The sequence below is a fragment of the Podarcis gaigeae genome, assembly GCF_964106915.1.
Source record: "Podarcis gaigeae genome assembly, chromosome: 13".
Lineage (NCBI taxonomy): Eukaryota > Metazoa > Chordata > Lepidosauria > Squamata > Lacertidae > Podarcis > Podarcis gaigeae.
The window spans coordinates 17,383,740-17,406,522 of NC_139689.1; the positions used below are offsets into that span (position 1 = coordinate 17,383,740).

General features: G+C 47.0%; 1 protein-coding gene across 1 annotated transcript; it reads left to right on the forward strand.

Moving 5' to 3' along the window:
• The first annotated feature begins 1,339 nt into the window (after window positions 1–1,339).
• BICDL2 (BICD family like cargo adaptor 2) lies at window positions 1,340–21,180 on the forward strand. Its single transcript, XM_083707444.1, has 9 exons — window positions 1,340–2,176; window positions 6,702–6,917; window positions 10,200–10,316; window positions 11,212–11,358; window positions 11,861–12,043; window positions 13,947–14,123; window positions 14,219–14,349; window positions 16,802–16,922; window positions 17,875–21,180. Exons 1-9 carry the CDS (start codon window positions 1,868–1,870, stop codon window positions 18,046–18,048), a joined length of 1,575 nt encoding a protein of 524 aa, XP_083563570.1. The 5' UTR covers window positions 1,340–1,867; the 3' UTR covers window positions 18,049–21,180.
• Window positions 21,181–22,783: the final 1,603 nt, after the last annotated feature.

Sequence of the window (22,783 nt, forward strand, 5' to 3'; positions counted from 1 at the left end):
TTGGCCACGCTTGCTGGGGTTGATGGGAGTTGTGGTTCAGCCACAATCTGGGGGGCCATAGGTTTTTCCCCAAACCTGCTCCAGAGGAAGAATGGCATGTGGTCTGAAACCTGAGGGAGATGCTCCTAGGCTCCGGGGTTCTGCAGAGACTTCTGTGCAGTTCTTGGCTGAATTAAATATATAGCATTTGTCTGCTGTTTGGGGCTGAAGGTCTGTTCCTCGTCCCTGATGACTGAGCTTCTGTTCTAGTGGCATCACATTGTCCCAGCACTCAAGCAACCATGTTTTTGTATCTTATCTGGGGAAAATGCAACCGTATTTTCCCACGCAGGATATTTTTATTTATTTATTATATTTATCCCTTCATCAAAAGACCTCAGAGCAGTTCACAAGATAAAGTATTCCTTGAGATTGCTGGAATGAGGAGACAGGTGTAGCTGCCCAAGTATCACAGGTGTTTTTTATTTCCCTCTTCTTCTTTTAAAACATATTTAGTTATGAACAATGGAACTCTTCCCCTTCAGCCTGGCTGATCACCCGTGTGTGTGTGTGAGAGAGAGAGATTTTGCCCACTTTATTTTTTCACTCAGGAAAAAACTATTCCAAGGCTATGCATTTATTTATTTTTTTCAACCTGCTTTATTATTATTATTGTATCTTAAATAGGGAAGGGTTTTTTGGGAAAGGGAAAATTTGAAGCTGGGATTGCTGGGTTTATACAGAAGACAATAAAGCTGGCTTGTTTTGAGAGCCAAAGTAGTCAACCTCAGTGGCGTAGCGTGGGTTGTCAGCACCCGGGGCAAGGCAAGTAATTTGTGCCCCCTAACCCGTGGATTTGCACCCCCTAACCCTAACCCCCAGATGTTGCGCCCGGTGCGGCTGGCCCCCCCTGCACCCCCCACGCTACGCCACTGATCAACCTCACAAGCCCTTTAGCCTCAGAGTTCAAATCCTAGTTTTGCTGTAAATATACAGGTGCCCTGAAGCATTCGCTTAAATTCTCTCATCCTCAGCCTCCATCCTGAAGCATAAAACTAGTAATGCTGCTCTCCCTTGCAGGGCTGCTGTAAGGATCACAGTCCCCCGGGATTTCCGAGAGGGTTTTCTCTCAGCCCCTCCTGGAGATGCCAAGGATTGAACCAGGAACCTTCTGCATGCCAAGCAGGTGCTCTGACAGCCACAGAGCAGAATAGTGAGACAATCCAATAATCTGATTCAGAGCAAGCTAACTTTGTAACGTTCATTTGTGATGGTGGGTGATCACTTAGGAAACAGGCTATATAAAGACACTGAGGCTTTCTCTTCTTTGTATCTGACTGGGAAGGGTTTGTAAGGGAGGCAGGAGGATTCCTGGACCAGGTCCCTGCTGGCCCTGTAAGCACAAGTCACTGAGTAGTTGGAAATTTCCCAGAGCGGAGGAGGAGGAGGAGGGAACAGGAGCGACAGGTGAGGGCGTGAATGAGAGGAGGAGGAGCCAGCCGAGTGGAAAACCTCACCTGTCACAACCTCTGGGAGGGTGGAGGCAGGAATCGGGAAATAAACAGCGAAACCCAACCGGGAGTCGAAGAAGAAGAAGCGGAGAACCCAGGGCAAGCTTGTTGCTTCTTCACTTCCCTCAGGAGCAGTTCAGGTTGCCTCTTCACACCTGGATACCTGGAGGAAACGACCTACCTGCTTCTCCCCCTCCCTCAGAAGGCATCTTCTCTCATGGGAGAAACTGGGCCCTAGTGCCCTGGTTGCTGACTGCCTTTCTCCCCTTCCTCGAAGCCACAGCCCTGCCAGCCAAGGTTTGCATCCTGGCTCCCCACTTCTCCCCACTCTAACCCTCTGCCCCCCTTTCCCTCCTCTTTCTCCCCAGCCCCACTCCATGGCAACCACCACAGCTCCCTCCATGTTCCCCGAGGAGGAGGCTGCCCTCCGGACCCCTTTCCCTCTGACCCCACCTGCCCTGGGGGACAAGTTCTATCCCTTTGGGGGCGAGCGGCAACAGACTTTTGGGGGCGATGTGGCTGCTGGGGACGGGGACCCCGAAGAGGCGGACTTGGGGGTACTGCTGCAGAGGAAGGAGCAGGACCTGCTGCTGGCAGCTGAGCTGGGAAAGATGCTCCTGGAACGCAATGAGGAGCTGGAAAGGCGCTTTGAGGAAGTGGCCAAGGAGCACATGGAGACCAAAGAGGTAAGGGGGCACAGCGGAGGGTGTGGTTTGGTGGGGAGAATGTCAGGCCTGGGCCGGGGAGTCCCTTCTCGGTCAGAAACCTTCCTGTGTGGTCTTGGGCCCCTCTCTTTTACTCAACTTAGCCTACCTTCAGGGTTGTTGTAAGGGCAAAATTGGATTGCCGTTGTTTCTGTCACTGCAAGTTCTCTAGAAGGAAGGTGGGGCAATACAGTGGTACCTCAGGTTAAGTACTTAATTCGTTCTGGAGGTCCGTACTTAACCTGAAACTGTTCTTAACCTGAAGCACCATTTTAGCTAATGGGGCCTCCTGCTGCCGCTGCACCACCGGAACACGATTTCTGTTCTCAGCCTGAAGCAAAGTTCTTAACCTGAAGCACTATTTCTGGGTTAGCGGAGTCTGTAACCTGAAGCGTATGTAAGCTGAGGTACCACTGTAGTGGCACCTGAGGTTGCAACAGCTGGCAGCTGTTGAACTCCAGCAGCTCTCTGCCCAAAGTAGTTCTGGCTTTCATTTTTTCTGTGGGTGTCCTGTCCTCTTTCCAAAGCAACACTGCTGCTGTTATAACATCCCTCGAAACCCAAACTCTGGGTTTCCTGACTCCCTTGCTTTACACATCACACACTGTTGGCCCGTGTAGGAAATCTCACATATCTCCTCTAGAGCATGGGGACAATCCTACATGCATGTGGGGACTGCTGTTGTGTGAACCTGCAACAGCATGCTGTTTATTACATAGAAGCTCTTTCGTAACATGTGAACCCTAGGGACAGAGGAAGCAGACTTGTACCGGGTTGGGCCATGGCACCATGTAGTTCTGTGTTGCACACACTGACTGGCAGCAGCTCTCCAAAGTTTCAGGCAGGGGGCCTTCCCATTCCTACCTGCCAGGGACTGAGCCTGAGACCTTCTCTGCCAGAGATCCTTCCGTTCTCTGTATTGCTGAGAAATTCCAGAGTTCAGTTTCATCCACCTCGCTCTAAACCCGTTTCGCCTCTCAAGTAATCCCCAAGGTCCTGGCCTAGGGTGAAGTTGGCACAGGCAACCTCTGGGCATGATACTTGTGGCAGCTAGTCGAACCAGTCTGGCACAGAGCAGGAGGGCACTGAGGAGGCGAGGTGGAGTTTGTGGTGACAGAGTGGGTATAATTAGCCAGCTAGAGGGAAGGAAGAACAGAGAGTGACCAAATGGAACTGAGGAGGAGGAGGAGGAATAGAAAGCGCCCAGCATGAATCACCCACAAAGAACCTCACCCACCAGCTGTACCCTCCCGAGGCCCATATATTTCTGTGTTGCTTACAGAAACTGGGTGGAAGGATGCCAGCCACTTGCATTATTTATTTATTTTGCCTCAAGGGTGGAGGCCCAGGGTTGAAATTGGGCAATTGGGCTGAAAAGCGAAGCCAGAAATTGTCCCAAGCCTGTTAACACGACCCTGTCATTAATAAGAGTTGCCATCCATATCCGCAGCGGAATCCAAGGTGTGTCCAAATGGAAAAGCTTTCTCTTTTTTGGGTGTAGGCACCTGTCACTGGGGGCACTTTCTCTAGGAACTTTCTGAAGCAGGACTGGCTTGCTCCAGGAGGGGAGTTTACGCACAGGGCTTGTGGATTGTGAACATGTGAATTGCCTTGGCTTTCTGGATCAGACCAGACTGTTCTGTTTACAGTATCAATCTGCAAGAGGTCTCTGGGTTCCCTCAAGCAAGATATGCAGGTGCCTTCCCCTGGTGCCCAGAGGTAGACTGCACCTGAACATTGAAGCTCCATTTAGTTACCTTGACCAATAGCCTTTTGCATCAAGGATTAGGGTCTGAGGTTTGAGGTCAGAGGGGTGTGGATTCCAGGAAGCCGTGAGCCTAGGCAACACTCTTTTCTTAAGACTTTACTGTGTCATCTGTTCATGCATATGACTGTAGGTGTCCTTATGTCTTATATGGATAGCTTTTGGATATTGAGGGAAATGCAATTAAGGATTTGGATCATCAGGTAGACAATATGCAAGAGATGAAATAATAGTTATACTTTCCTTCATAATAGGCAGCTCGGGGGTGGGAATGGTGGCATACAATTTTATTTGCATGTGGATGTTACAGAAGCAAATAAGCTGGAGCAGAATAGTTACCACCAGAACCAGGAGTTTCAAAAAGGGACTTGAAATCATTGGAGGGGGCCTGCACACTGTCTCAATCAATATCCACCTAGGTAAATGCAGAGCTAGATGGTCTACCAGTAGTGGCTGCATCCAGTTGTTGGTCCCTTCTAAGGGACACTATTTGTGACTCACATCTTGGCTGGTGGTGGAGAGATGGTTTTGCATGGAAGGGGGGCTTCCAGTTCATTTTTATTGTTCAGCCATCACGGCATACAATGCATCACAAATTTCTTCTTCTTCTACTACTACTTCTGGAATTTCTAATCCAGATTTATATTTTAGCCATTAGCTACAATACAGCACTCCTGCCAACCTAGCAGTTTGAAAGCAAGTGCAAGTAGATAAATAGGTACCGCTCTGGCGGGAAGGTAAACGGCATTTCTGTGTGCTGCTCTGGTTTGCCAGAAGCAGCTTAGTCATGCTGGCCACATGACCCAGAAGCTGTACGCTGGCTCCCTCGGCCAATAAAGTGAGATGAGCACCGCAACCCCAGAGTCAGTCATGACTGGACCTAATGGTCAGGGTTCCCTTTACCTTTACCTGACAATACAGCATAAAGTTGCTGTTATGTAATTTAAAATATTGTTGCAGGCCACCCCCATCTCCAAGCCACATTCCAGGGGTTCCGTGCACTTATCCAGGGTTTGTGTTTCATTTGAGAATGAGGCACAGTGGAGACTGTGGTGTTTTTATGATATGCGGTTTATTTCCGCATATATAGAACCTGAGCCTACAATGGAGGGGCCCACAGCATCAACACCCCAAAAGGGTCTTGTTACTGCCATGGCCTTGGATTCAAGCAGAAATCAAACAGCATGTTCTCTCTCTGCTTTTTCCAACCTACAACCTTTTCCCCCTAGGTCACAACACAGCCAACCCTAAAAACTCTGGCTTTTGTCCTTCCAACTATCTTAAGAGCTGAAGGAGGGGCCCCACCCTCTCTTTGCTTTCTTAACGGCTCATCGCCTTTCATTTGTTTTCTTAATGGCTCCTCTCCCAGGCGATTACCTGAGGGTGAAACTAGCCCGGTTCAGCTTTTAACACTTGTTGGGTCCAGGAATTTTGGGGAGTTCTGGACCCACCAACCCATATAGATATCTTTAGACTACCTTCAAGGGCCCAAGTCCTCTCGAGGAGGCTTACAAGATAAAAAACAGAGTACGGTATAGCACAATGTATTTTATAAATAAAACCAGCGATAAAGTATGAAGCAACAATCGGTCCCAAAATGTTAAACCCAGTAACAAGATATGCCTATCAATCCAACAAGTACACTCTGTGAGAAGGCCAAAGAAAAAAGAAGTATCTTCAGAGCTTTCCAAAAAGTCCTGCACTGAAGGGGTCTGTGGGACCCCAAAACCACCTCCAGACACCAGTTCAAGTGCTTTCCTGGGATTAGCAGAAGGAAAAGCAAAGTAAAGCTGAGTGTCCTCTGGATTAGTGACTTCAGCTAAAGTCCTGGGTAACTTTCCTTAGCCTTTTCATGCAAAAAAAAGCATATGGAACAAGAAAGAACCTCGTGACACTCCAAAGTATTGGCTTTATATTGGCCAATCACCCCCCTAAAAGTAGAACACACTAAATTTCTATATCACCACTTATATAATGTGATGGCAAGCAAATAAAGCCTCAGTTAAATATATTGCTAAAGCCAGGAGAAATAAAGCCAACTTTATGAGTTACGTCAATGTTACTGCTAGCAATTAAAAATGTTATAAAGGTAAATCAGTATTTTTAGTTCTTCAGTTTGCTTGGGAGAGATCCCTCCCTCTCCTTCCATGACCGGTGGAGCAAGGGAGGTTTTCAGTTGATGGTTACCACAAGAGCAGAAGTGAGGCTTCTCTGGTATCTTTCAAAACTTGGCTTTCTAACCAAAGATAGCATCAGTTGCCATCGAGTCAAGAAGGGTGGAGGAACCTGTCTGTTTCAAGTTCTTTCCATTTCTCATCCCTGCCACAATCTTAAATTCAGTTCTTCTCATGTCTACATTAAAAAATCAAAATCAAATGAAAATTCACCTGAATTTTACATGTGACCTGAAGAAGGATTGGTTGTGAAACCACTCTGGGAATTGTAGCTCTGTGAGGAAAATAGGGGTTCCCCCAAAAAACTCTCAGCATCCTTAACAAACTACAATTCCCAGGATCCTTTGGAGGAAGCCGTGACTGTTTAAAGTGGTGTGATACTGCTTTAAATGTACAATTTAGCTGTGGCCACTGTGTTTTTATTGCATATGAATAATTTTATCCCTGCTTTTTGGACGCTGCCCTGGGGCCCTTGCATGAAAGGCATTTTAGAAATGTTTGCACTCAATAATGAATTCACAGCTCCCTGTTATATTTGGCCCTGACTCTTTTCTCTGGCCTCTCCCAGCGACTGGAGCAAGAGAAGCACGAACTCCGCCTGCACCTTGAATCCAGAAGTGCTGAATTTGAGACTCGCGTGGCGGAGCTGGAGACTGACCTGGCCACAGTCCGCGCCCAGCTGGGGCAGAAGCGCATGGAGCAGCAGGACACTAGCCGGGAGAGTTCACAGGCCGTCCTGGACCTCTCGGAGCAGAACCAGCGCCTGGTGGAGCAGCTCAGTCAGGTAAGGGGAAAGGAGACGCAGCTCACAGAGATTCCTCAAGTCTGTGAGGGGAAGAGAGGCAAGAGGGATCAGCTGGGAAGTCGGCCGGTACTTCCCCTTTTCCTTACCTAAGGGAAACCGGTGCTTTTTAGCATTTGTGTGACGGGCAGGAATTCCGCAGGTGTAGCTCTCGTCAACTGCTTCTCCATGCTGGGAAGTGCTGTGTTTGTTGAATTCACATAGCATACCCTGCAACATTTCTCCGATGAAAATAGGGATATCCTATTCCATACTACTACTACTAATAATTTTATTATTTAAACCCCACCCATCTGACCTCCACATGCAACTGCTGGGTGACCTTGGGCTAGTCACACTTCTCTGAAGTCTCTCAGCCTCACTCACCTCACACAGTGTTTGTTGTGGGGGAGGAAGGGAAAGGAGATTGTTAGCCGCTTTGAGACTCCTTCGGGTAGTGATAAAGCGGGATAACAAATCCAAACTCCTCTTCCTCCTCCTCCTCCTCCTCCTTCTGTGTTGCCCCAGTCACTCTGGGTGGCTTCCAACATATATAAAAACATAATTAAACATTAGGGAAAAAACGTCCTTATACAAGGCTGCTTTCAGGTGTCTTCTAAAGGTTTTCTAGTTACTTATCTCCTTGGCTTGGGGGTCGCATAACTCCATACCCTCCAACATTAATACATTAATCCAAAGAAAATAGGGATGTCCTCCTCGAGATGGGGTGAGCTCCCATTGCTTGGTCCCTGCTCCTGCCAACCTAGCAGTTCGAAAGCACATCAAAGTGCAAGTAGATAAATAGGTACCACTCCAGCGGGAAGGTAAACGGTGTTTCTGTGTGCTGTTCTGGTTTGCCAGAAGTGGCTTAGTCATGCTGGCCACATGACCTGGAAGTTGTATGCTGGCTCCCTCCGCCAATAAAGCGAGATGAGCGCCGCAATCCCAGAGTCGGCCACGACTGGACCTAATGGTCAGGGGTCCCTTTACCTTTACCTAAGGAAAAGCAGGACATTCTGGGATCAAATCAGAAACTGGGGCAGCTTCTGTAAATCCGGGGCTGCCCCTGGGAAATAGGGACACTTGGAGGGTCTGACATTGCACAGCATACCTTAGCCAACCTGGTGCCTTCTGGATGTTTTGGAACAGGACTTCCATGGGAGCCCTTGTTCAAGACACCTGCAGGGCACTGGGTTAGAAGACGCTAATTTGGCAGTTACGTTGAATGCTTCACCCAACATGCCACTGATAAAAGCTTGGGAACATGGTCACCAGTCCAGATTTATGGCTGCAGTTTGTGTGGGCGTGGTCTTGTATGCAAATTACTAGTGGGGATTGAAGCCAAATATTTGTGGGGGCCTGGAATATGTTTGAGTGTGTGGGGTGGTGGTCCTGTGAAAAGCTGGGGCAGACAGGAGGCTGGATTGCCATCTTGTGTACATTCAGAAAAAAGCATGTGTCACAGCCTTACCGGGAGCTGCACAATCTCAGCATGCAGGCAGGTGTTTGTGTGTGGTGCAGATTGGACACTTCTGCAAAACCAATGACTCCCTTCCTGCAGAGATCTAGTCTGCGAGGAAGAAGTGGTCTGTCTTAGCGTTGTACGCTTCCTGCTATTGCTGATGTTCTGTGAGCAGAGAGGGGTTCTTTTGTTATTGTTTCGGAGGGGGTGAGAATATAAGGCAGCTTCCTGCTTCCATGCAAATACTAGCTCACCAGCGCCACGGAAGGAGGGACAGAGGCACACGCCATGCTTGAACTCCGAAAATAGAACAAGGAATTCATTGAGTCAAACAAGCCATGTGGGCTGAGATCACAGTGCCATAGCATCATCACCCAGACTGGCAGGTTTCCAGGAATGTAGGAAACTAACTGCAGGGAGGAGCTGCTAATGAGGTCAAATAAATTAGACAAACCTTACGAAGTGTTCCATTTGCTGCAAAAGTCGGATACGTGCATAATAATGAATCCAGATTAGACTTTTTAAAAGTCACTGGGTCTGTTCCCTAAAAGGATGTTCCCTTATGGGCTCTGGATTGGTCACTCTCTTGACTTTGATGCTTACTGGAACTTGCAGAACCAGTTAGGGCACCTACAGACAGGTGTTTGTGGTGGGGTGTCTGTTCCTCAGGTATGCGGGGCTATTTTCCCCCCATGGTCCACATGACTTAATTGGCACCAAAACACCTCACCCCCAGCCCCCAGTTAATTTACTATTGAACCAAGTTGTATTAATTTACAAAACCCTGAACAATTTGGGTCCAGGGTACCTCAGGGACCAAATGAACTCTTTCACACCAGCTTAATGCCTGATGCAGACAGGACTAATCTGGATTGACCACTGGTCTGACTCAGCGTGAGGCAGCTTCTGGCGTTCTATTTCCTGTTGTGTGAAACAAACAATTAAAAGCACAATACTAACTATGTCTGATCAGAAGTTAGTCCAATTGAATGCAACCGAGGCTTATTCCCAGCTGTGTAGGGTTAGGAAAGCAGCCTACATTGTTCTGGCAACTGGCTCCCAGGAAACATCATCACCAAATCTGGTAGCTCTTCTTTGTTTTTAAAGGTATAGGCTACGTTTCTCATACCCTCCAACACTTTGAAGCCCAAATCCCTGACTCCATCTTCCTGGACACCATCTTCCGTTTTTTATCATGAGAGCACAGCTGCCATTTTGGTTGCTGTGATCTCACATGATTTCGGGCCACAGTTTCCCCTTTTAAAAGGTGCTTTTTGGGGGCACTGCAACCAAAATAATGCATTTTGGAGCAGTGTACAATAAAAAAAGGGATGTCTCAGTTTTCCCCAGGACACTTGTGGGGTATGGTTTTTTGCCATTATTGGTATCTAAGGCAGCTTGCAAAATACAAGAAAACTTCATTATAATAAAATACATTTCTACAACTTCAAGGATGTGTTTTCCTTTAAACTTCAGGTCTCTCATCCTCAGCACGCTTAGGGGAACCTGGGCAGAGGAGAATATAGTGCACAGGTCACAGAGGTGTGGGGCTTTGCTGCAAACTTCATACCAGAAGAAAAAGAGCTCTTAGCCCGAAGGGAAGGCACTCTGCATATGTTCAGTGGCATTCTCTTCTCTCATGTCACTGTATACATACCACTCAGACTGAATATTTGGTGGTGAAGGTGAATGTGTGCCATACATAGGCTCAGATGCAGATTCTACTTCATCACAGCCGAGGACTGAGGTCTAGTGCCGAAAAACAGGTTGAAGTGTCAGTTTTTTGCCAAACCAAAACCTAACACCTGTCAACCACTCCACAGATCACACACCTGGAGCAGCAGCTGCAGGAAGAACTGGGCTTGTTACGCGGGGAGCATCGGACTTTGTCCCTTAGCAGCGCTGAACACGCGGCCCAGGCACAAAGCCTGCAGGCAGAGGTAAGACAGGAGATCTTCAAACTGGCAGATGGGGCAAGGAAGGCACTGGGGAACAGGGAAATACTATGTTTTCCCCTCTAGCCCTCTTCAAGAAGCTGTCTCTGAAGCTGACTTGTGGCTTTACCATGGAATAAGACAATGGTGACCAAATTCCCAGTCCTTAGTTTTTGAAGTGATGCTGGGCCTTGTTGTTCACAGAAGCCCTCCTCGATTTCCCACACCTGAGTCCTAGTTGTGCAGGGGGCTAGCTGTGGCTGCTTGTGGCTACCTGGGTCACCTGAGCAAAAGGACGTTCTGCATACACTCACAGAAAGCGGGTGGCATCCAATTATTGACCCATTGAAACTAATGGGCAGTTACCTCCACTTGTTTCAATGGATCTGCTCAGCATACCATTAATGTTGGAGGCAACCCCTTGCTTTGGAGTTACATGCTGCCACCCAGCCTCACCCTGCCATTAGGATAGCAAAATGGCTGCCTTGAGATGTGGGCCATTTTGTGTGCCATTAAGGGTGGGCATTTATATGATTTGCTGTTATTATGTGTTTTTTTCTAAGGATAGGGAATGGGATGGATAGATAGCTCAGTTGGTAAAACATGAAACCCTTAATCCCAGAGTTGTGGGTTCAAGCCCCTCGTTGGGTGAAAGATTCCCTCATTGCAGGCAGCTAGACTAGATGACCCTTGTGGTCCCTCCCAGCTCCACAAATCTTTTATTTTTATATCCCTTCTTTGGCAGGAAAATGCCCTGCTTACCTGGCCCAACAGAAAAGGACACGGGAACCCCCTGGGAGGTGCTAGCTCTGAACCACAACCACTTGATGGATCTGGGAATGAAGATCGGGGGCATAGCTCCAACCATTTATTTGCTTTCATGCACATTCCTTTCCCCTAGAACCTTATGTTACAAGATCGGAAGCGAGATCTGGAGAAGCAGACCCATCAGCTGCGGGAGGAGAACGAATCGATCCAGGCGCTGGTAGACACACTGCACAACAACCTCCTCCTCCTTCGTAACGAGAGCCGAGAGAAGGAGCTGCGGGTAACTACTAAGCAAGGGGCTCATTGAGGCTCAAGGGTGAAAATGGGAGATGTGGGGCAGGGGTGGCCCCTGGAATTCTCCTCCAACCACACCCTGATGGTTTCCACCCTATGCTTGCCCTGGTAATGCCTCTCCCTTGTCTGGATGGAGGCTAGAGTGAGTGTGAGTGTGAGCTGAAAAAATCCTAGTGCACAAAGGTTGACGTAGACATTCATTGCCCCACTGACTTTTGCTCCAGGCCCCTTGTCCTCCACTGGCCTGTGGCCCTCAGGAGATTGCCTAAAAAGGAAAGGCGGCTCTCTGGCTGGGGAAATTTCCTCCCCCTTGGGGTCAACTGAAAACAAAGACGAGGGACACGTGGCTTGTGTGTAAGAGAATGAGGAAGGCGTTTTTGTGGTTAATGCAGAGAATGAGGAAGGGAAGGACTCATTGGTAGGTGCCCCTCACAGAAGCACATTGTTTTCGTGCTCCTCCGTACCCACTTCCTGTTTCTCCTCCCAAGATGCAGCAGGTTGAAGTGGAAGCTGAGGAGCTCCGGGCCTCCAACCGTCGCCTCCAGCATCAGGTCAAGGAGATGAAGGAGGAGATCCGCCTGCACGATTTGGACACTTCCGTCACCTCCATCCAGTCTGAGATCGAAAGTAGCTTGGAGGATGCCCCTGGAGCGCCTGGGAAGGCCCCTAAGGTACGGGAGGAAGGAAGCGGTGGTGGAGGGGCATCTAAGTTCACCTGTTTGTGTCACGGGCAAAGTTTCCAATGCCAAAAGAAGATTGCTGTCCATGTGCCAATTTGGGAAATGTACACTGCTGGGCATACCTGATTCTCCACCAGTCTTTCCCACACAGTGCAAATTCAAAAATATGTATTTTTGGAAAGACTGAAGCATACTATCTTTTCTCTTTTTTGTACTAAGTTGGGGGGGGGGGATAATGCTTGCAATCCAGAACGAAGCTGAGTTGTTGTTTTTTAAGTGGGTGGGAGGAGGAATTCACATTTAAGTGCAAATTATATCCTCCCCCTCCACTCCAAAATGCTTAATTAAGGATGCTGTTAGATTTATAAGTGGGGAGGAAGGCTGTGTTTTCGTAGCATGATAATACACAGTTTATGGGCTCAGTGGAACGTGTACAGAATTACATTGCGTAATATCTTTTTAAAAAACAACGAGAGTTGTAGCTAATGCTGGTTCTCCTCAAAGTAGACCCATTAAAACCAATGACTCTAAGTTAGCCATGTTCATTAACTTGTGTTCTAGTAGGACTAGAACTGGATATAGCCCTATCCCTCTGAATACTAGTTTCTGGAAACTGCAGGAGGGGAGAGAGAGCTCTCTTGTGCTCAAGTCCTGCTTATGGCTACTGTGAGCTCAGGATTTTGGACTAAATGAGCCTTTGGTCTGATCTAGCGGAGCTGTTCTTGTGTTCTTAAACAAATCTCCCACTTCACAGCTCCCTTCTAGCCAGTGATCCTTGGCTTAGCTTTAGGTCCAACCTGTAGGGGTTGTGGTTTGTTGAGCCAAGAACAAACTTTGGCTTCAGACTGTGGTTTGTTTCAAGCAAAACAAACCATGAAACCAGCACCTCCCCCGCCTTGGTTTGGACATAGAGGTAAGCCAATAATTATGGCTTGCTGCTCCCACTCACTGCTGGAGAAGAGTATTTATAGTACACCTTTATGTCTTACCACAAGTAGGGATGTAAGCGCTGTTTCTTTTTCACTGCAGTTCGACTTCCAACAAAACCCAGGTTATTCATCTTGCTGTTGGCTATGGCAGAATTTTGCATAATGGATTACTTTATTTTTACGTTATTCCACACCATTCCTTTCAGGGCAAAGGAAATGCATCACATGGGGGGGGAGTGTTTTCAATTGCATATAGTTTGTGGATTGAAAACAACAGCCAGTGGTCTTCACTGAATTCATTTCTGTTGTGGACATGGGATGAATGAGCAAACATTGGCAATTTCTGCTCCCATTTCTGCCAGAATTCTCTGACATTCCTCACTATGACACAAGACTACAAGCAATATGTAAAGTTTATCTCATGGCTGGAAAAATTGAAAAAAACTAAAAAAGAAGGTGTTTTTTTTAAAAAAAACCCACAAATGTGTAAAAGCATTGTGTTCATGAATCAGTTCACCAGTGATTTAAGGGTACAAACCTATGCACACTTACCTGGGAGTAAGTCCTGTTGAATTCAATGAGATTGAATTCAATGAATAGACGTGTATAGAACTGTGCTGCACAATGCACTTCAAAAACATTTCTCAATTCTAAATATGTACATGGCTTCTGTTTTGCAGTGCTGCAATTAAGCTCAGTTACACTGCAATCCACTGAACATGTGTACAACTTACTCTCAGTGAAACCTGCATAGGTTTTCAACCTTAAGTCACATGTCCAGAGTCACACAGATGGGAGGTTTGTGCTATATGAAGAATTTCCATGAAAATATGTTCTGGGCATTTGAAGACTTACTGTCCTGCATAAGCAACTGCTGTGACTCACCTTAGAGTCAGCTGCGTCTTAGTGTCATTGAGATCTCGTTGGTTTATGGGTATGTGTTTGGCTTTCTTTGTCTGCTTTAGCTGATGGCCAACGGCACCTGCAATGGCTCCTGTCATATCCCCACAGCAGCAAAACACCCCTCAAAGAGGCTGGAAGAGGAAGGAATTGACTATGCCAAACGGGTGTCAGCCTTGAATCACCAGGAACAGGATCTGCTGAGGCAGAAAGAAGCAGAGATCATGAAACTTCAGGATCAGGTAGCTGTGCTTTCTCCACCAGAGGATGCTACATTGTGGAGTGGCATGATTTTCCTTCTAAAAAGCATTTTTTAAATTTCTTTCCCCATTTTCAGATTACACTACAGTATGTAGAACTCTGCAATTTAAAGACTGAGATCGAGAGGCAGAGGCGCCTGTATCAAGAGAGCAACCGGGACGAAGTACTGAAATTAGCCATAGTAGATCGAGATGAGGCTATAATAAAGTGAGTTGATTGCATATTTATTCTCTCTGTGTGTGTATAAATGTATATATGGACACACACATATACATGCCTACTAGGCGCTGTACCCCTGCTCACTTTGCCCCTCATCCTGCCCCACTTGCCAATCTCCCCCATCTCTTAAATCTTGCCAAAACCACCTCCCTCCATTTATGCCTGCTTGCTTCCATCTCCCTCCATCACGGGCCTGGCAACTCTCAGAAGTCTGTCATCAGATCGCAGTGCTACCTGTTGGCAGACACGTGAACTGCCACGTGATGACAGCCTTACCTTTTTATTATATGTAAGATATATATTTATCTCTGCTGCTTTTTTGAACCACAGTACCAGCCACAGAACATCTTATTCATAATGGCTTCTTCCTTCATCAGTGATCAAATTACTCTCCAGTTTCTGTCAGATTGTCTCTCCCAAACACTCAGTTCTCTTCTAAAAACCTTTAAAGGGATGGTCACAAAAAATAAGAAAACCGGACAAGTTACCCTATAATTCAAAGTAGCATAGGAAGCTGTTTTCTATTGAGTCAGACCACAGGCTCATCTAGTTCAGTATCATCTACTTCAGGGCCTCCAGCTGTTTTTGGACTACAACTCCCATCATCCCTAGTTAGCAGGACCAGTGGTCAGGGATGATAGGAATTGTAGTCCTAAAACAGCTGGAGACCCAAATTTGGGAAACCTTGGTCTACTATGACTGTCAGAAGCCCTCTGTCTAGAGGAATTAGATATTGCCTTCTGCACACAAGGCAGATCCTCAGTCTTTCAAGCACCGCCACCTGTTTTTTGGGCAGTGTAATTCAGGGCGTTTCCAGACTGGTGCTATTGATTTGGTGCTCTTGCATAGCAAACCTGCTTCGCTATAAATTTGGATTTTTTTTGTGATAAAGGAAGTGATGGGAAATTGCACTCGAAAGTGTGGGATAATAACACAACATCACATAACCTCCTTGCAAACAAATCAGAGCAAATGCTCAAAAAGCAGCAGTTTCGGTCCCGGAGTAAACCTGACGCCTTCGTTAAATATCCTCAAAATACCTACTGTTGTTTGAGAGGCTGCAATGTTTACTCCCGCAGGTTAATGAGTAACCTTAAAGGCAGGGAATTAACTCAAATGATCTTAATCAGTTCACAGCTGTATGCATTTCTCTTCTGCAGTGTTTTAAAGCGAATGTTCTAGCTCCAGGAAACCCTTTCTGCATTGAGCTGTCTTCAGAGGAAAACCCTGTATGTCTGCCAGTGGCGTAGCATGGGGGGTGCAGGGGGGGCCGGCCGCACTGGGCGCAACATCTGGGGGGGGGGCGCTCGCACTGGCTCACTCAGGGTTAGGGGGTGCAAATTACTTGCCTTGCCCCGGGTGCTGACAACCCACGCTACGCCACTGATGTCTGCTATTGTAACCCCTGTGAGCCAGAGAGGATTCTGGGAACCTCCTAGAACACTCATTCCGATTATGCAGGGTCCCTCCATTCCTCGTGTAATTTGAGAATCTGCCTTGGAGCACTAAGAACACTCCTTTACAGCTGCCCAGTTTAAGGGCTGATCGTAAATGGCAGCAGAGTCAGGAAAGTCCAGTCTGGCAGCCATTGATGAAGGGCTCCATGGATTACCCCCACCCCCTCTGCAGGCAACAGGGAAGGGGGAAGTTTTTAAACCATGGAATTGTGACATCTTCAGGCTGAACTGGGAACTGCATGTAAAACTGTTCCTTAATTACTGAGCCTTCATCCTGATTTGCTTGCACAAAGCTTGCGTAGAGGTTCGATAGTATATCCAGTCCTTATTGAGCATTTATCCTGATTTGTTTATGGGGTGATTATTCGACAATGAACGTGCTTTCTGGTTTGCTTGTGGGATGTTTACACGTCTTCCTGTTAGTTGATCCTTCATTCATCCCACACTTCTCAGTGAATTTCTCTGTCACTTTCCAAACCGCAAAAAGTTTAATTCTTATTTTAAACTGGATTGCTTGTGCTGTGGGTGGCGAGGTCCTTTAACCCACTTTAGCTAGGCAGATGTATGGTATGTGCTTGAATCCCTCCCATGAAACAGTGCCAACCTGGAGGACCTTGTAATGTCTGTGATCCTAACCCCACTTACCTGGGAGTAAGGGCATTTCCAGACAGTCACTATTTTGGGGTGGGATTCAATCACTTAACTGGGAAATTCCAAGGTGATTGGAAGGGCTTGCACAACAAACTCACTTCCCGAAAATGTCAGGGCATTTGCAATCCGGTAAGCGAAGGGAAAATGAGCTGGAAATTGTGGGATAACACTTGCTGTGATGCAACATTGTCTAACCTCCCCCAAAACAAATCAGAATGAATGATAAGTAAACAGACCATCTGAAAGCACCCAGTGAATTCACTGAGTAGACGTGGTCAGGCTTGCAGCCTTATTTATCTTTTCGTGTATGTCTCTATCTGCTGCCTTATCAGGAAAGGCGAGATGGAGTTGGAACTGGCAAAAGTCTCCCTGGAACGGGATTCCATGAGCCAGCAGCTATTGCGTGTCATTCGCCAGAAGATGGCCCTTTCCCAGGAGCTGGAAGCTTGGCAAGTGAGTAAGAAAAAACACCAGAATATGTGTGTGTGTGTGTGTGTGAGAGAGAGAGAGAGAGAGAAATTTAACCCGGAACATTTTAAACTGCGCCAATTGTCATTTCAGTTTATATGCTGGAAGCCGAAGGAAGCAGCCAAAAGGGCCCAGGGAACTTCATAGTAGCAAACGCAACATTTTTTAAATCCCAAACTGCAAGTCAGACAACAGCTTTTTGGCTCCTGCCATGCTTAATAAATTCCAGATCTGCGCAGTGACACAAATGGGATGAGCGTGAGAATTTCTGATTCTCTCCCTGCATTCACAATTTGTTCCAAGTTTGCTTTATGGATTCATTCCAGTTCTGAACAGGGACCGAAAAGAAAGGAAGGGAAAGAGACCATGACAGGGTAAGATGAGGAGGAGAAGTAGCAGCAGCAGCAGCAGCAGCTGGGAGATGACGAATAAAAAGAAGAGGGTAGCAAACACAAAAATGTATTTATTTAATTGTTTATGGGGTCCTTGTCCCATTTTTTCAGACGATTGTCTCCCAAAGCAGCTCACATCAATTAAAAGAGGGGAAGAGCCTCTACTGTCATCAGGCTCACAAACCTGATCACCTCGCCTCGAAAAAGATATTGTAGAGCCGGAAAAGGGCAACCGAGAGGCTGAAGCTGCTGCCCCTATGAGGAAAAGTTAAAACGTATGGGGCTCTTTAAGCTTAGAAGAAAGGAGAGGCGTTTTTCTTCCTCTCTCATAATGTTAGAACTTGAGGCCATCTGATGAGGCTGCACAGTGGGAGATTCAGGGCAGGAAAAAAGGAAGCATTTCTTCATACAGCGCCTAGCGAAGCTGTGGAATGATGTAAGGAAGGCCACCAATTTGCATGGCTTTAAAAGAGGAATAGACAAATTCACAATTTAGGAGCACTGTTGTGGTTACATCCTCTTTTCTTTTCTTTCCTGCCACACAGGATGATATTCAGTATATCATTCACCAGCAACTGCTGCAGAAGCACCAGGAAGAGACCCACCCCATCGCTTCGTCGCCTAGAAGCCCGGCAGAAGGCAAGAACCCTCCTTTCTATCGCCGTGGCACCAGCATCCCCAACGGCACTGGCTTCTTCTCACTCTTCCGGAAAAGCTGAGGAGCTGAACAGGTGGTGGAGGGAATATCAACGCCAGAACTCCTTGGTGGCGGAAGTGGCAGCTGTTGATGAGACCAAGGCTTGAGGTGGCCAGGGCTGAAATGGCTTCTGGGCCTCTTAGCAGCTTGTCAACTAACTCCAGGCCAAAGGAATTTGTTCTCCGATTCCATTACATTGCTCATACCTGACCCACTGTTCATACTCTATACACACAGAGGATACTAGCACGTGTTGTAATAGGAGCAGAGCCACACTGCCGGTCCCAGTAGCAGAGCATTGAGCGCGGAGATCTGTGAGTGTACAGGAACCAGCATGCAAGACACACAGGGGTCCATGCTCCTTGCACGGATCTTGTGGGCAGGGCTAGCCCGGAACATGATGTCAGGGGTGGGCCCAGGAGTTTGGTTTACAAGCATGCACACTCGATGTGTGGATCCCACATGCGTATGGTTAGCCTGGGGCCACGATGTCAGGGGTAGGGTTGGGGGTCCCTTTGTACTGGAGATGCGCTTTACAGGTGAGAGAAAGGGAGAGAGAAAGACGGAGAGATTGGAATGTCCATTGCAGTAGGGCAGAAAGCCCTATGTACAGCCGCTTCAGGTTGTGTATTTTCGTGTTCCAGACCGCCGAAACCCAGAAGTACCGAAACAGGTTACTTCCAGGTTTCAGTGGTTGTGCATGTGCAGAAGCTCTAAATTGCGCTTTGCGCATGTGCAGAAGCACCAAATCGCAACCTGCACATGCGCAGACGCGAGCGTGGGTTGCGAGCATGCACCCCGCACGGATCACGTTCGCAACCCGAGCGTCCACTGTATTAGGAAGGAGGGGGAGAGAAAGAGAATAAGGAATATGGGAAGGGAGTAAGAAAGAAAGTTGGTAAGAGTAAGTTGATAAGAAGGAAGGGGTGGAAAGGAATAAAAGGTAATTAATAATGGCAAGAAGTTTGGGGTTCTGCTACACCCCACTTTTGCCCTTTGGGCATGCCCACTTTGACATGTGGCCCCTGGAATGCTGGCCTTTGGGCAATGTGGCCCTCAGCCAGAAAAAGGTCAGCTGCCTCTGTTTTACAGACTTCTGTGCTTGGTGCGCAGGCAGGAGGTACAGGATGTGATGCTGGGAGCTGGCCCAGCGGTGCAACTCTGTTCCTATTGCAACACGTGAGTTGGGTTCCTAAGAACTTTGGAAGAGCTCTGCTGGATCAGGCCAAAGGCCCCTGTTGCCCAATGTTTTGTTTTCCCGACAGCCAGCCAGATGCCTGTGGGAAGGGTGCAAGTACTACTACTCTCCCTGCTTGAGGACGTGGTATTCAGAGGCCTCGTGTCTCCAGCAATGGAGGGAGGTTTCATGGCATTTCTCCGTCAGCGAGACTGACACACTGAGCTGTCCATCTGAGTTCTAATGATAGACCAATTCGAGCACTAATGTGACTAATGCGGTGACAAGATATTTCCTTGCATTTTAATAGTCTGCTTGGAACAACTGTGGGTTCCAAGTTACACCCTCAGATCAGCCGGTCCTGTCAGTCAGGGCCCCAAGTACCTAACAAAATGATTCATCTGAAATCGGGGCACTTGTATCCAACTGGCGATAAAAGTTACCACAGGCTACCACCACCGATTGGGGGCATCAGCTGGCCACATAGCTACAGTGGGGCAACTAAAAACAATCACATGGTTGGTGCAATTTCCAGTGCCAGTGGAATTACTCGCCATATAAATAAACTAGCTTATTTTGCACCTCTCTTCTTTTTTAAAAAATATACCTTTAGCCTTCCAATGCCAGCTGGCCTGTCTGTGTTCCAGCAAATGTTCCAAGTTTGCCCAGCAAGAGCCATGATTCAGCTAAGTGGATTTTTCTAGAGGATGTTGCAGATGCAAACCTGCAATGTCAACATCATCCAAATTTCCCCATAAAAAAAATAAAATAAATCACTGGTCTTTTACTCCCTTTCATACTGTGGGGCTGGCTAGAATAATCATCTTTCCCTCCGTAGTGAGTGGGGAAGAATTTATGCTGACTTCTTAGAAGTCTGGGGAGATATGGCTGACAAACTGTGAGCCACGGGAGATTAGCGGTACTGGAAGCTGCACATGCTCTAGCTGTACTACCACTTTACTTCCCTGCGAAAACCTGGTTTGCTGTTTTGGGAGCAGCTTCCCATGCTTTCCTGTGCACTGACAGCAAGTCCACACCCATCCCATACATTTAAAGCACATGGCAACCCCCCAAGAATCCTGGAATCTCAGTTTGTTAAGGGAGCTGGGTAGTATAGTTCTGCCTGTGGGTGGGCAAACTACAATACCCAGGATTCTTTGGGGGAAAGCTCAGTCAGTCAAGCTTAATCTCAGGGTCGTCTGTTCGAGTCCCACATTAGGCAAAAAATTCCTGCATTGCAGAGGGTTGGACTAAATGACCCTCTGGGGTGTCTTCTAACGCTACAGTTCTCTGTTTCTATAATTGTAATGTTCTTTAAATGTATATTCTGAACATGACTGAAAATGAGAGGTTCTGAAGGCGTGCCTTCCTCTGAGCTTGGGCTTTGCTAAATGGGGGGCACCCTCTGTATTGGGTAGTGGAGCCAGTTGCTATGAGGAGGAGGCATAAGGTGGAGCCTTGCAAATATTCCTCACGAACTTTGCACACCAGCAGGGGCAGAATGACCCCCTTCAGTAGGCGGCAGTATTACTACCCACCGAGCATTAGGGGCCTCGCTTTATCTAGATTTTCCTTGCTGTTCATTTTGCGGGGGGGGGGGGTGATGAATAATCTGTGCTCGGTAGTGGGTGACTTGTGTATACATTTATGCAAATGAACAATGATTACTTTGTCACATGGGCACCGCCAGCAGAGGGTACTGCCCTACTTTCATCTCCTTCCGCCCTTTCCCCTTACTGTTGCAAAAAAAGGGGGGAACCCCCAAAACCGATACTATTTTGCCAGTGTGTCACTTTTCAGCTGCTTAGGACAGGCAACAATTTACAAAGCCAAGCTGCTGGGAAGAGCCAAGAAAGAGAAAATATTTATCTACAAAGCTGAAGATGTATATTGTTATAGAATATTTTTGGTTGTATATTTTGTTAATACAGATTTAATACTATTCTGTTTATTAAATAAAGAAGTATGGTTCTTAAACCTCACGCCTCCCTCACTGTCTGCTCTTGGGAAGCAGGTTGTTTGGGAGGAAGGTTGCGGCCTACTCACACAGAGCAGGGAATGCTGGGAAGGCTGGGCACCTCTTAGTGGAACCAATAATTCTAGGAAATTCTAAGGAAACGGTGCTTAAGTTTGCAAAGCTTTGTCACAGCCAACTTGTAATCAGGGCCTTGGATGTTGCCTGGAAGCTGCACATGCTCAAAGTTGTGAGCTGGTGACACGCTGCAACATTTTGTTATGGGGGGGGGGGGGAGCCCTCACTTGTACCTTCTGAAAGCCATCCTGGAAAGATTAACAAAAATGCTGTTTCTGTTTTAATAGACAGGCTGCTTTTTCCACCATCCCTCAGCAGTGGAGGTGGGGAATAACTATATTTCCTGTTACCATCAGATCAAATTTTGAACCAATCTGATCAGAGTATTATTCTTTGGTGGTCACTCAAAGCCGAGAAAGATTGTCTTCCATGAACACGGTTTTAACAGTGAATCTGTAAGTGGTGGATCTACATGTCCTTCCACAGTGGAGACCTAGGTTTCCGGATCGGAGTTGATCATGGTGAGGGTTTGCTAAATGTGCCTCCCTCTTAGCACATTTCTCCCTTTCATCCTGAGTTTGAGTGTCCAAAGGCTATTCTCCAACTGGAGCGCTCGCACGCCAGTGTTTCCCAATTGTCGATGTTTTACTACATTTGCCTTGAGAGTGTCTTTAAATCTCTTTTATTGACCACCAGCATTACGCTTTCCATTTTAAAGTTTGGAATAGAGTAGTTGCTTTGGAAGATGGTAATTAGGCATCCGAACAACATGACCACTCCAACAAAGTTGATGTTGAAGAATCATTGCTTCTTCCAGTACACTGGCATTAGTTCGTCTATCTTCCCAGGGGATGTGTAAAATTTTTCGGAGACACTGATGGTGGAATGTTTCGAAGAGTTGGAGATGGCATTTATAAGTGGTCCGTGTTCCACAAGCATACAGTAAGGTTGGTAGTAGAATAACTTTGTAAACAAGCATTTTTTAAATTAAAATGTCCCGGTCTTCAAACACTCTGCACTTCAGTTGGGAAAAGGCTGCACTTGCAGAGCTCAGGCAATGCTGGATTTCGGCATCAATGTCGCTTTTGTGGAAAGATAACTGCCCAGGTAGGAGAAGTCATTGACACTTTCAAACGTTACAACATTGAGTTGGATTTGTGGCACTGCAGAGGGGTTGTTTTGATCAGAGTATACTTTCATTTTAATAGGACTTGAATCCTGGGTCATGAACTATTTTAATTTGCATTCACTTAAACTAACATGAGCAAAGTTTTTTTTTTTTTATTCTGCCAGGGAGAGATGGAGCCCCTTGTTCTAGCAAAGAGGATCCCTTGGCCTTTTCCGTTCATGCCCTCCCCACTGCACACCAGCCGTGCCCATCTGGGTGGCATTTTTCTACCCGCAAGTGGGCCTAACAAGAGAACAATATGAACATTTCTTGCAGCGCTGAGGGGGTGGCTGCAGTTGGCATCTCAACCTTGCAGAGAGGAATGCAGAACAGACAGATGAGGCAGATGGACAAAGTAAACAGAGGACGCAGCTGTCAAT

Excerpts from the sequence above, each read along its gene's own strand:
- BICDL2 (XM_083707444.1), top strand. The coding sequence starts at position 1,868 with ATGGCAACCACCACAGCTCCCTCCATGTTCCCCGAGGAGGAGGCTGCC. Across the intron at positions 2,177-6,701 it reads AGCACATGGAGACCAAAGAG|CGACTGGAGCAAGAGAAGCA; the intron begins GTAAGGGGGCAC and ends GGCCTCTCCCAG. Across the intron at positions 12,044-13,946 it reads CGCCTGGGAAGGCCCCTAAG|CTGATGGCCAACGGCACCTG; the intron begins GTACGGGAGGAA and ends TGTCTGCTTTAG.